The following is a 14,881-nucleotide window of genomic DNA, read 5'->3' as shown; positions in this document are numbered from 1 at the left end:
CAAAGAGACTGGTTTATGCAAAAGGTACAGGGGGATCCTCTGTTTCTGTAGCAGGATTGTTTGACCTTTATACACAGTAATGCCAGGCCCGCCTCCACTTGATCCCAATCTGGATGTCCTAGACAGCCTACAGACACCAGCAGACATCACTACACTGGTTATAAATGATTCATTCACATATTTTAATAAATGAAAATGAATCTAATGCCAAAAGCTCAGGCTCTTGGGATGAATGGGTTGTGGAGCAGTGCAGATGTGCATGCCTGCCACAGGAACCTGCAAGCCTTACACCTGCCTCTCTGGTAGTGTTTGTGCTGTGGCATTTTGATCTGGCCTCAGTACGAACTTTATAGCTTGACGTACTCAGCTGAGGAGCTGAGGGGCATATTTAAACAATGCAGGATGCCATAAAGCAACAAGTCAACAGAGGAGAGCAACACAAGCCCTTTGTTCTTTCTGGCTGTTCGAAAGCCCACTTGTGCAGTTGCCCAGACAGTGGTGACTCTAATTGTTCACCCAGCTGTGCTGGGAAGCCAGTGACTATGACTTCTGTTTGTCTGAAATGAGTTCATGTTTTTTTAGCATAGCTGTCTGACATCAGTGCAGATGGTGATTTCAGCAGGGATATAATAGCTATATAGGCAGAGGCAGTTCTTTCTCTGTTCATGCTTTGTGAATTAAATTCTTGTATGAAAAGACTAAAGAGTTTCTGCATGGGTGGGCAAATATGCCTTCCTGGGGTCATGGTTGAAAGCTATATGATACAGGAATACAACACCAGTAGCGTGAATATTACTGGAAATCCCCTATTGCTGCTCCAGCACATGTTCAATTTTTTTTCTCCCTTGTTACATAGCTTTCATGTTTAGGTTTGACCCAGATATCATAAGAAGCTAGAGGATTAATGAGAAATAAATTAGATCTGGTTATTGCAATGCTTAGGTGTTCCTATGCTATGGATTCAGATGTCTGAATGAAGGTTGACTGCCAAAAAGTGCATATCCTGTCTCTCTTTCTGCCCTGCTGGTTTGGCTGTTTCTGTTGTGTTTTTTTGAAACAGCAGGTAAGGAAATCAAGGTTGTTTTTATTTCTAACCATGCAGCAATTGCTATTAATAAGTTTAAAAATTATTACAAGAAGAAAAAATGCATGTCTTGCTGCAATCTTGACCAGTTGTTTCTGCTCTAAGATCCTTGCAAATGTATTTTCAATTTTTTTTGCCCTTCTCCTTGCTGTCCACCTCCACTTGTTGAGCTCTGTTTCTGCAGGATTCCTTCCTTCATGCTGGGTATTCAGTAGTTAAAGAAATCTCTGTAGGGATGTGAGACTTCAAAAATTTGAGTTAATTGCTTGCTTTGATATGATTATCCAAACAGGAGATATATCCAATATATTTTTAAGAACTTCTGACATGTGATTGGAATTGTATTTTCTCTCAAGCTTTCTCTGGAATCAAGTAATCCAGTCACTCTGAAAGTTTGTATTAGTAGTAATGAGATTCTAATGTCAGAAACAGGACCAGACCATAAAGAAGAATAACAACAACAACTGGGATATGGATCCTGGGCAAAAGACCTTAAACAATGAACTAAAACTGAATATCCAGTTGGATATTAGCAGAAATTATTTCCAGTAGAGTCTAACAAGGTTATGATTGTGTGTAATATCTTGAGTTCTGTATGTAGAACATTTTAGCTGCGTGTCTGGTTTATGTATGTATTCAAATCACTTTATAGCAGTACATGCAGGCAAAATAAATCTGATTTTTCTCACCTATGAAAGTTTTAACAAATATTTCACTGCATATCATACACATATAAAAATGAAAAACAACTAACTGTATGTGATTAAAGATGAATGTCACTCTCCTGTGCAGTTCTGGAAAGCAACTTATGAGGACTTTCCCAAGGTCTCCTTGGTTTTTTGGAGAGTTATTTTATCTATTAGCACATGGCATTATGTAACTTTGTAAAATGTGTAGAAACTATGATTATTCTTTGAAACTATGCATATTCTTTGACTCTGTAACTTTTATGTTGTTATGAGAAGATGCAAAGATGTTCTACTGTTTTTAAGTAATCTTGGTAAAATTGCATATGTACAGTGAACTAAAAAAAAGTTGTACACTTTTTCTCCTGTAGGACAATATATAGGAAAGTCACTTCTGTGCATACTCAGAATATATGCTCTCAAAATGTACAAGAAAGTTTTTAGATTTTACTTTTAAATAAAAAAGATGAGAAATTAGTCATGCACATAGATTATTTTAATAGTATTTAAAGCAAAGATGAAGAGTGGCTATAAATCTGAGTGAACTGAAAGTGATTATGACCAAGAATTGCTTAATGGAATTTATCATTTATTCTGTCCAGAGAATTATTTTCTTCCACAAGTAAGAAATCCCCTTAGCTTGTGTTCTTCATGTTGATGGTGATGAATGAGCTGCATTTTCTCAAAGAGCAGTTTCTTTGGATGTGCATCCTGGTTCTGGTGCATCTGACCAAGCTTTGAGCTGACATAAGTGCAGTTTTCAACAAGGGCTGGCTATGTGCCAGTTATGTACAAGTGTAAGGCTGTGGAATAATAAAACTTCTGTGCTCTGAGTCAGTGATACTGTGAGGTATGTAGAACAGCCTTTGCTGTATATGTGGTGTTTCAGTCATTCTTCTTGCAAGTTAATGTCACTTATGTCATCTGCTAGGGGAAAACAAATAGTCTTTGTAGGTTTTGGGATTTTTCAGCTATATCATTCTAATTGTCTGTTAGTATTATGGGCCTGGCATCAGTTCAGCATTTGGCTGTGTAGTGAACAGTGGAGAAGTGAGTGGATGCCCAGACCTTATGCTTAATTAGTATTTTGCTTGATTTTCCTATTCTTGGAAACTAAGAAGGTATTTGAGTTTCATAGGCATATTTCAAGTTCTGAATGTGACCCATGCTTTGAGGTGAGAAGGAATTGGTGTTTCCCTGTGGTTTTCAGGCTCTGTGCTGTAAAGCCAAAATATTATCAGCATCATGTATTTGGCATGTCTCCAGGTTTGGGAGATGGGCCCCAAGGCTCATTAAGCATTAAGATTTAGGTTCATGTGAGGACATTTGAAACAGTTTTCTATGAATACAGAGTTCTTAATCTGTAAGTTTTATTGCTGTTTCATAATGAAGAGCTATTTATTAATACAGTTTAGATAAGGGGCCAAAGGTAACATAAACCTTAATGCTAAGCCCGTGATGACAAGATGAGGGGGGTGCTTGAACAGACAGAATGAACTGTCCTTGTATTTGTTTTTTAAAAAATGCATTTCAGCAGACTGAATAGTAGAGCTTTTTCACTGTTGCTTGGTTATTGACAGGGCAGGAGATCGTGGAACACTGATCCACTCAAAGGAGTGTTGCTCAAATGCAAGGCAAGGTAATCCTGTAAGAAGTTTCAGCTTTTCAAGAGTGTATGTTTAAGAAAGCATATTTAGCAGTTTTAGAAAGCACATCCATGGCCACTGCTATTCAGTGTAAAAAACTAGGCATGAATTGTAAATTTATAGTTCAATGAGATGCTCTTCACATCTTTAGTCCTTGTGATTGTAGGTTCTGTATAAATAGCTTGTGAAGTTACACTCTTCCCTGTTGCCTTTCTTGAGCTGTTTGCAAGTCCTCTATTTTGTTCACATTTTTAGTTTTTGGCAGAGCAAGACTAATGCAGTCCTGTGTTTGGAATATTGTTTTCTCAATACTACATATTTGCATAGGTCTTTATTAACTTTTTACATATTAGACTGGACTGTGAGCCCTTTATAAGACAAAGTCAGTTCTGTCTTGCTTGTTAAAAAAACACCTTGTTCATCTGATTCTAAATAAATGATGTCAGGGGCATCATTAGCAATCACTCAAGAATGTTTTCCCAAAAATATTTTTGTGACCTCAGGAACATGTTTGTATTTTGAAACTTCTTAGCCATGTCTTTTGCAACAAAATATTTTGACTTTTCATTATTCACTCTTTCAAGGTGATTTGTTCATCTTTAAGACTAGTAGTGGATTTTTCCATCCTTTTAAAATATTGGGGGCATTTTGGAGCTGCCACTAGAGCATGAGTTAAAAATATGTGGATACTGAAGCTGTCTAGGCTAATAATTATCAAGTGCTGAAAGACTGCTTGTTTGAATGTAAGTCTTTAAAACTTATTTTGAAGAGAGAAATGTCTCTGTGAAGGTTTACTGTGGATAGAATTTCCTGAATTCTCAAATATGAAATGCCCCTTGACTTCTAGATCAGATCATTAGTCAGCTTTTCTTTTTAGGAATATGATCTGTTACTTGAGCAAAGAGCTCTGTTGGATACCTCTCCATCCAGCCTGGATTGATCTGTGAACACACATCACTTCAGCCTTTCTTTTCTTCTTATTCTCTGAAAATGCTTGTCTTCCACTTCCTCCTAGAATCGAGGTATTTTTGGAGGCTGGGTTTTGGCCGCCATCCTCTGAGTATTTTCTTAACTGACACTTTCTTGCAAGAATTTCATGGGCAGTTTATTGGTGCTTTTCATTAGATCTTTTATCAACAGTTGCCTGAAACGCCTTTTCTTCCTGGCAGAAGCTTTTCAAATTCTTAACTCATGATAAAAAACCCCAGGAAGGTCTAATAAATTAGTCACACAGTGGCTAGCACTGATTTAATCTTGTCTGTCCAGCTGTGGAGATACCTTATCTCCTGGAATGCCAGACCTTGGGGACAGCATGACTAGAGCAATTGATTCTTCCTGTACCTATGAGAGCTGGTTTTTATCAGGGGAAGGAAGTGACCTGGCTTCTCCCTATGCGTGGGACCAGAGCAGCTTTCCATCATGCCCTGTTGTTTCTATAAGGTAAGACAGGTCTGAGGTTTTAGCTTCTATGCAGTGTCTTACTGTGCTTCATTTAACTGGAGAGTCCAAGCCGACACCTGGCACAGGGGGGAGGAAGGATGAGTCTGGTTGCTCCAGGGGAGATTTAGATTGGATATTAGAAAAAATTTGTCACCGTAAAGGTTGTAAGGCAGTGTAACAGGCTGCCCAGGAAGTGATTGACTTACCATCCCCAGCAGTGCTGGCTTAATAGTTGGACTTGTTGATCTTTGAGGTCTTTTCCAACCTTGATTACTCTATGTTGGACTGAAAATTACACGACAACTTTGAGAAAAATAGAGGATTCAGGACAGGTGCATAAATGCTAGGGGTGGTGGGCAGAAATCCCCACAGAGAGCTTGAAGGGTCTGAGAGTAGGTTGTGTGTGTATGTAGAGACTTGAGTTTTGTGGATGGAGCCTGAAAATTCTTAGTTGTATCCTGGTTTGGGTTAATGTCTTTTGGGTGTTTGGTGGGATTGTTGGGATCACTCAAACTGAGCCAAAGATTAGGATTCGGACTGGGGAAGAGGGCACAGGCTGGAGCTGCAGTTGCAGTTGGGGCTGCCAGAGGAAGATGTGTGGTGCAGATTTTCTCTCCTGAAAACTCTTTATATCAGGACATGGCTGGGGACAGGACATCCAGGGCAGCCAAGTCCTTTGGTTAGGATTGGTGGGGCAAAAAAACATGGGACTGCAGTTGTCAGGGGCTTCTAGGAGAAGGTGTGAGTTAGTGGGTTTCATTCACCTGCAGTCTGTCCCTTGGGCCACAGCTGAGGACCTCATGCCAGGTCCCCAGTGCAAAATGGTGATTGGTCTTGTTTGCCCAGTATTTCAACAGAAACCCACCAGAGCTGATAAAACTTTACCAAGACACATGCTCTATGAAAGTCTAAACTGGCACAGAAAATGTAGTTTGTTTATACAGCCTTTGTCACAAGAAGTGTAGTTAGTGGATTTTTGAGACACAGGGATGGACAGTAACTGTGAGAGTGAAGGTGACCATTGAGACCCTGCACAAACAGCACAACTTTTCAGCTGGCTTGGTAGCAGAGCAAGCTTAAACCACTCAATGTTTTGGCATCTGGATGGTTGCTCTAGATGAGGCAATAATTCAGAAGCAGTCAGTCTGCTCTGAAAGAAATCTCCCTTTGACATATTCTGCAGCAAGCAAGTCCTGGGGGGTTTGGTGCCAGACTGCTTAGAAATGTTTCCAATAGGAGACAAACTTTTTAATAATAATTTTAATTTCTTCCTCAGGGTTTTCCATCTTGCCCCATCCTATTTCCTCTCTCTTCAGCCTCCAAATGGTGACCTAAAATGTTGTTTGTTCCTTACTCCTTTCCTTCCTCTCAATTTATCCTTCTCCTGTATTTCACAGGGAAGTCTGTACGAGCCATTTTGAAGATTTATTTAGAACGGGTTTTGGCATTTGAGGTTTCCAATAAGAACTCTTTATTTTACCTTCTATTATTGCCTGTGACTTTTAATCTGCACCTGCAATATTGGTTGTGATGCTGATACATTCACGTTTGAGTAATAAAGAAAATGGGATGCTTTAGCTAATATATTCTTTTTTTTCCTGAAACAGCATAGGCTGACTGAGGAGTGAAATCACAAGAGAGCTACATTTGTATTTGTAGAGTATTGCAGAGAATTTGGAAAGAAGTCCTCCGGAAAAAAAAAAAAGAAAAAAAAAAAAAAAAACCAACTTAAATTGCCTGGTGTAGCAGCTAAATGGAAAATAGTAGTTTTATAAAGTTGCTGCTCAGTGAGGTTAAAAAGTACTATAGGTACCATAGTATCTTCGGGGGTGGGGGGGGAGGAAGTAGTTTTTTTCCATCTGTGAAATAAAATAATGGTTCTAGAAGATAGGCAATTCTTTTATTGGTGTTCTCTTAATGTAATGGGGAAAAGTGATTTTTTTTTGTAAATAAAAGTATATTAATTCATCTGTTTTTAGGACATTACTGTTAGATTCTAACTTAAGCAGAAGACTAATAGTACAGCCATCTGTATGAGCTTGGGTTATGGACTTTTTAACTTCAAGAATATTAAAAAAATACCCACAACTCCAAAAAGTATCATTCATATTTGTTTTGATGCTACTCCCAATACATGATGGTGTTAGAGATGTGGGAACTTCAAGAACCAAGTGATTGCAGAAACTCAACCTATATACTCTTTCAGGGAGACACAAAGGGAAAGAGGTGAGGAAAAGTGATCACTTCAATGTTCATAAAATCAGATGTTCACTCCAGGAGGCATGAACACTTTCATGAACTTGCAAACTGCCACAGTCCTAAGGAATTAAGCAACAAATAATGTGCCACAATGGAGAGATGGCTCTTGGTAGAGCTCTAAGCAGTGTCACACTACCTGTTATCCTAACTCAGAAGAGGGACCTGGAAACCATCACAGACTGTTAGCTTTAGTTGAAAGGAATATTCTTTTGATTTGGATCAACTTCTCAGCCAGACCTCTCAAATATTAAATATGAATAATTTTACTACCACAGGAGTCTGCTCTTCAATGGAAACCACGTCACCCCAAAATTAGGTTCCTCTATCCATAGAGCTATTCTAATTTTCAGAAAGTTTTAAATTTAAGCAGACATCATTTTTTCTCTTCAAAGATCTTGAATTTTAAGTCCATGTCTTGAATTGATGATTTTCTTCTCAGTGGATGGAACTGGTTGAATTTTTCTTTGGATAAAAGGCATTATGGTTTTCTCTTGGGGAAAGGGTGGTGAAGACACAGTGTTTGTTGCAACAGGATTTTACAATTAAAATTCCCAACTTTTAGAGGCTTGGTCATTTTTTCGAGTATTGTAACAATGAGCCATGTCAGCACATCTCATAGCATGCTCATGGGTGGTGAGGAACTTGGACTTGGGGGTTGCTAATCTTTGGACACTGAACAACGTTCAGCTGTGGTATCACTGGCCTAATGGTGTTTTCATGAGGAGATATGGGGGTTATGAATTCCCTTTTAATTTGTCTTCTCTCATTGATGATTTATGGGGCCCTCCATTCAACACAATATATGGAAGGATGACATTTAATTTCATCGTAAGATGAAAAAAAAAATAGGCCACCCACAAAGTGTACATCCTTTCTCACCTTCCTGCAGTAGAGAAACTGGCAGACCTGGATGCCTTCTAGGTTTCTGCTCTCAGGCCCTTACCTGTACAGAGGTAAGGCAGGCTGATGTGTCAAAATTCATCCAGAATCTGCCTGGGTCACTGATGTGGTCTAGATCAATTTAGAATTTAAAATAAATACTATTGAGTTACTGTGCTGTGGATATTCATCCTAGTCTTTCTTAATTTCAGTGATCAAATTTGGGTGTCCATGTATGTTTTCAGAAGGGAGAATGGGGAAATTATTTTTTTCCAGTCACACTGAAATCCTTATGTGCTGGGGGAAAATGTTTGATAATTTGGATTTTGTGACTTACCACTCATAAAATACTCCTTTCTCATAACAGGTTGCTGAATGCGATAAAGCCAGGATTGGTAAAAAAGATCAATAGACTACCAACCCCCATTGCAGGTTTGGTGAGTATATCAAATAGAGGAAAATATTTCAGTGCTGCTTTTTGCACCTTGACATTGACTATGGGATTCAGATAGCAGTTATTTTTGTAATTTAAACTCTTCTAGCCTAGTAAATTCAGACAGTCCCTCTGAAATTGGAATGCTCTGTGTAGTGACCTTAAGACCTTTCAGTCTTTTTTTCCAGAAGTAGGCAGTATTCAAGTGTCAGAGTATATTTTTAGAGGAAGATGATCTTCTTGGTTATATATCACCTCTCAGTTGTGGCACTAGCTTTAGAAAAACTGGAATGCATGCATCAGAAGCCACCACCACAAAAAGATAGTTTTTGGAAAGGAAGAAAACTGTACTTGTATATTTTGTCTCATTTACCCTTTCCCCAAAATACCACAGTCTGCAGATAACATTCATTCTGGGGCTATCTGGGGAACTGTTTCATGTTGACTTTAAGGGCAGAGCAAAATTTGGCCATACTCTGTTGTAAGCAAGGACGACCACAGAGGATGTGCTGACAGCTCCTGGGCTGTCAGGAGCGCTGGGTACTCAGGGGGTCACCTCAAGTGGTGGCACAGTCCCGTGCTTGCTGTTGGGGCAGAAGGTGGGGGAGTGGGTGCTTGTTGGGTCTAACAGGATTAGCCACACAGAAATATGGCTGTCTTGATTTTACCTTCAGCTGTAATTGGGAATAAAAGGGTCCTTGAGCATGTGGAAAGTGGCCATCCGCTATTTAGACTTATCATGTAGATATGTGGTTCCTTTGTGTGCTGGCACTGTTCACATTGTGGCCTATACAAGATTCAGAATACATTACTTGTTAATAGCTGAAGTTATCATTCCCTTGTATAAACAGCATTAAAAAGCTTTAGTGTATCAGAAAACATGTTGCATTTGCTGTTAAAGTAGCTCTACAGCGTTGTTGCATAGCCTTTGATGCTAGGTTCTTCAGCACGTAGATTGACAAGGATATTTCTGCATTAATATAATTTGGTTTTAGAATCTCGTTTTTGATCCCCACCACCCTTTCTCTAAAGTTTCCTTGAGTGCCTTTCTTTTGCCCTAAAACCCATCTAGTTTTATTGCTTTGCTGTCCTATTTGAAAGGAATATTTGATATAAACAGCTGAAAAAAGTACCAGTAGTGCAGTTTTCTTTTCCTTGGCTTGCTTTCAGGAAAGACTCAATTTTTGTTATGACTGTTTTAAAAAGATGATATTGAATTACATTTGGTTTTTTCCCTATTCATATGTAAAATCCCAATGGTAAGGTGGTTACAGTAGGAAGGACATAGAAAAAAGTCATTATGTGTGTGTATTTTTCTCATTCCTTGAGATAAAGCTCTCTTGCAAGATGTGTATCTTCAAAGCATTATTAAAAAATAAGTTTTCAGGCTACTAATGATACAGTGGATCTTTTTTTGTGTTGTTAAGTGACTTTATTACCTCTGCAGCTGTGTCCTCTGATTTCCTTTAGTAACTACTTTTCTAATTTTTTTTCCTAATAAATAATTAGGCTATTTAAAAAGTTCACTATTTCCGAGTTCTTGAACATTACCAATGAATGTTTTAATATACTGTTCTGTGAATAAATTCTTCCCACAAAACAATCAAAATTTCCCCTTGCTTTCCAAGACATCTGGTTCCCTACCTGCTGACTTTTGTTGCCATGTGTAGTTACAGTGGTAAGTGCCTGCTTTAAGGATTGTATGCAAATTTAAATGATCAAGTGCTCTATCTAGTCTGTTATGCTTATTTATGGTGTATCATTTAAAAGTACAGCCATCAGGGGTGTGTTTGAGCACCAAGTGTATCCTTTTCTTTTCATTAACCTGTATCATGCCTATGCATCTGAAAAAGAAATTAAAATATTGACACTATAGTTCAGAAGAAGTTATACCTCCTAGGTAGTTGACCCTACATGTGAGACATTCCCTTTTTAGTTGCCAATTTTTCTTTATTATCTTAGTTTTGGTTGGCTTGACGTACTAAGTAGTTACTTCTTTCCAGTTATTTCACCCCAATGAGAGAGATTTCCTCAGGTACAAGAAGAAATGCTGTGAAAGCTTCAGTACCTTTTCTTCCTTGCATGAAATATGTGCTTTTAAATCCTAGATGCTGCTTCTGCCTAAAATGTGTAACAAAATTACTGTAACAGAATTAATTTCTTTCCTGTATCCGATAGAAAGTTTTTATTTCACTAGGAGAGACAATAGGTATGTTTTCTTTTATACACAGTAGGAACTAAAACTTATAAGTAATTGTGGAGTATTCAAAGTGCCTTTTGTTTCATCCTTAACCTCCAGAGACACAAACAGTTATATATTACATACCTCTACAAAATGTCTACTTGAGTCTAATTCTCCAGATTATAGTCTATTTTTCTCCTTTGTTATGGTAAGGAAAAATTAGGAAGTGTCCTTTATTGAAGGAAAATAACAGTGACCTTGAAGCCCGTATCAGACACAAGCTGAGGTGTTCACTTTGAAGTATTATCAGGTGTAAAAATTTTGCCTATATTTCAAGTTTGAGTGACTTCTCACAACACTTCTGTAAGTATTATGTATAACTGGCTCAGTGTTGACAGACTGAATTCTTCAAATCTTTCCTGGCATTTAAAACTAGATGAATCTGCAGTTACTCTGAAATTCTCACCAGTGACTTGCTCATGTATTTTAAGAGGGAATAATTTATTTGCAGATCTCGCATACCAGAACACCAATCATTTAAGTAAAATGTATCAGTTTTAGTGCTGTGGTGTTAAAGTAAGAACTCAAGGATCTGAAGACCACCATACTTAGCACAGGCTGTATAAATACACAAAGATGATCTTTGTCTGGTTGCAAGTCTAAGTCCGGATGTGGATTGTATGCAGCATTACATATAGAATTACATATGTTCAGCTTGGCAGGCTTGTTTGTAACTTGCTTTGATCTCCAGAAGTGCCGACTGCTTCTGTTATCACAGCAGAAATGATACATTGCTTTAATGAAAGAAAATGTAGGACCACTGCTTTGGTATTCAGACTTACAATATTAAATCTGATGAAGTGTTTTCTCATTCTTGTTCAGTATTCATTAATCCTGAAAGCTTATGCTCCCACCAAAAAGCAAATTCACAAAGCATTCAAAGAACATATTAGGCCTAGGTAGAAGTAACAGAAAACATTTTCTCATGTAAAAAATTGATACTGAGCTTCTTTGTTCTAGACTGTCAGGTTTCCAGCACCATCATTTAATGTATTTAATTGTAGAAGGCTGGAGAAGTGTTTTGGCTGAGTTATTAATAAAAAAAAACACATCTGGAGCTGCAGAAGACTTGCAAAGATGTATTAGAGCACAATGAATATAATTAAGTGACTTTTACAAAACCAGCAATTTTTTCAGTGAGTTGCTGCTGGTTTCTGTCATTTTGTATGACATTCACAGTGAATACAACTAATTTTTAAGGTTTCTACTGATTGTAATTTTGTACCTCTATACTTTATTATCTATTCTATGAAAAATTACCAGCATCACCGTAGGTAAGGTTTGCTCTATAATACTAACTACTGTATGTTGACATTCTTTTTCCCTTAAAAAGATTCCAGCTTTTGCTTCCTGTCCCTGAATAATGTCACTCTGAGAAAATAAAAGGTTTCTGCCTTATCTTTTGTTTGACAGGATTTAGGGGAGTTTATAGCATTACTTCAGTTCCTTGAACAATCCCCAGAGGAGCTCAGACACTTACTTCAGAGGCTGTGTGAACGATTCTCACATATAATAGGAGGAAGTAGTGAAGACAAAGATGGAGAGATGAACTTTAGCTTGGGTCTCGGCTCATGTTTCAGCACTACTGAATAAAAAAATCTGTTTACTGTGGCATCCAGTTTTCAGTTTGTTTATGGTCCTTAACTTTGTGACATATGTATGATATAGCACTGGAAAAAATAGACCTGCAGAAGTCACCTGGTTGCATGGTTATTGCACCAAGATGAACAGAGGCATAATGTGCTGCTTAAGAAAGCTTGTTCCTTTGAAAGCGAGGTTGGGTTTTTTTTCCCCTCTTTATTTTCCCAGGAAGTTTCTTTTGGCAAAGTGTTCACTGAGAGCTTGCTATTACCCTTATTAAGAACAGCTATCTGTCTGCTGGTGCTGTTAGCTTGTTCTTATGCTGTAATATTGCACAAATTGGAAGTTTGGAGTTTTTCTATCTTATATGTCCTTTCAAAGAAATGTTGTCCTTATGTTAGCTTTCAGGAGTTTGAGCTACTAATTAAATTCAGCAAATGAGATCTTGTTTCTTCATGCAGATATGAACCTCAAAATAAAATTACAAGACCCAAATAAAGTATAGTGTGTTTCGCACCGTTAAAAATAATTAGCGAATATAAATACACAAAACTTTAACAGATACACATTATTTTTAGCACTCTCTTCATTTATACCTCCTTGTTACTAATTTTTTCTTGAAGAATTATCTTCTTGGTTTTTTTCTTTTAAATTTATCACTCTCCCTTAAGTTCTAGTACTTTCTAGAAAAAGCCTGCTCCTATTGTAATATATTGATTCATAATCTATGATAGTTTCTGTTTTCTTGTTTTCTACTACTATTCTCTGCTGAACATATTAATTTCCCAGCACAATTGTATTAATAAAAAAAGTCTTGCTGTGTAAGTTGTGGTACATGTGAAGTAAACAGAAGCAAAATTTCCTGTCTATCTAAAAACAATAAGTTCTTGGCACTCACATTCCAAAAGTATTTTTGTGAGTGTTGATGTAAAACAAAGTGTCAACAGCATAGCAAAATACTGTGCAAACCATTCTGCCATGTTTTCTGTGGATCTTCCTTGCTAAATAGTAATTGGTTTCTCTATCCCTCTTGTGCCTGCTTTCAGTTCTGAAATCTGAATGTTTGATGAATGCAATATTTAGGGTCTAGCCAGTAGTTAAGAGCAGCTCTGTGTGCTTTGACTTATCACGTAGTGTAATATATAATTAATCTCTTTACTAAAGCAAGAGTATCCTTAAAAAATTAATGATTAGTATAGTGTCCTTGTATTCTTTATGTTATTTGGGTTTTTTATTCCCCTAGCTTTCTAGACTGCCTTCAAATTGATTTTTGATTTAGACTTTCTTGCCTTGGGAGTCATCTGAGCTGGACAGATTACCTTATGAAATTCCTGTTAAATGAATTTAGCTGTACATTGTTTTCATAAACATTTCTAAGTTACACAAAGAATATAAAGGCAAACTAACAGGTGTTTCTTAACCACATTGTTTGTAAACAGAGTCTGTGTGGAACAATCTGCAGTGAAGCTGTGGTTAATTCATCGCAGAACAGGAAAACAGTCATCAGTTCAAATTTGTCAGGAAGCACAGAGAAAGTAGTATTGGGGGGAAAATAAGAAGCAAACAAATGAAACTCAAAAGTTTATATGGAAATTCAGCTATTTTTCTTTTTTAAAATAGATTGAAGGTTTTTATTGCTTCCGATTAACCGTACAAATGCTGTCCAGGAAGCATTGCTCTCCTGCCATTTAAACTAGTATTACAAATGGAAAATACAGTACTGGCATCTCATTTAGTATTTTATTGATTAAAATGGCTGTGCTTACTCTGGTGTGTTTGGTTTGGTTCCAAAACTCTCAAACATTTGATGCTGGAAACTAATAACTGATCTGACAGAAAATGTACTGGAGATATATTCCACTGCTGCACTTGGGTTCAGCCTGTGTTGCCTGGGCTCCAAGGTGTACTGTAATCTGATGTATGTATGCAAGAGAGGCTGAAATAATAGGAAATTAATAAAAGGCATGTACTCTAGAGAAATGAACAAGCAAAACAAAGGGAGGTAAACAATCCTGCCTTATTTATTTGTTTGTGATGGTCTGAGCTGCATTTAGCTGTAACACACACCCTCAGAGAGGTGAGTTCAACCAACTCCTACTAGTCTTCATGTTCCCTAGTAGTCTTTGTGTTCACCACCTCTGTGTGGCTCATGAGCTGTCCCTAACATCATGGGCAATCACTTCTTTCCTCAGCTGCCAGCTGCACTCTTGTGTTTATGATGGCTGGAGGTGAAACTTGAAATTAAGAACCTTGTTTGCTTCCAAATTTCCCATTATTGATCCTTCAGGGTTTTTTGTGTGTTTCCTGCACCACTGGCCCCAGCCAGAACCCAGCCAGGACTCTGGCAGACCAACCTCACTGCTGGCCCTAAAGTCCCATCATCTGGATGCTTCCTTGGCTGCTGTGCTTACAGAGCACTCAATGAGCTGAGCTGTTTGTTGACTGGGAACACCCCTTGTCATGCTGAGGATATTGGCCCTTTCTGCCAGCATCCAGGAGTTTATCTCTTGTTAGAGGATGAAGTCTCTCAGTACCTAGGGTGCTCTGAACAGTTTCCTTGTTGGGTCAGAACAGCACCAGCCAAGATGGGTAAATGTTTGCAGGACACATGAAGGATGGCTGTGATCCATA

General features: G+C 37.9%; 1 protein-coding gene across 7 annotated transcripts in view; it reads left to right on the top strand.

Annotated features, from left to right (window-relative positions):
• LIMCH1 (LIM and calponin homology domains 1) overlaps positions 1–14,881 on the top strand; it is a 175,205-nt gene that overhangs the window by 67,585 nt on the left and 92,739 nt on the right. For all 7 annotated transcript variants that reach the window (XM_039698756.1, XM_039698757.1, XM_039698755.1 and 4 more), the window contains exon 3: positions 8,362–8,431. In XM_039698756.1, coding sequence (XP_039554690.1) covers positions 8,362–8,431 — 70 coding nt within the window. The remainder of the gene's footprint in view (positions 1–8,361; positions 8,432–14,881) is intronic.

The sequence above is a fragment of the Passer montanus genome, unplaced genomic scaffold (genome assembly GCF_014805655.1).
Source record: "Passer montanus isolate IOZ18808 unplaced genomic scaffold, ASM1480565v1 scaffold13, whole genome shotgun sequence".
NCBI classification, from domain to species: Eukaryota; Metazoa; Chordata; class Aves; order Passeriformes; family Passeridae; genus Passer; species Passer montanus.
Note: the sequence above shows the minus strand (reverse complement) of the source record. Positions and strands in the feature narration are given on the sequence as shown.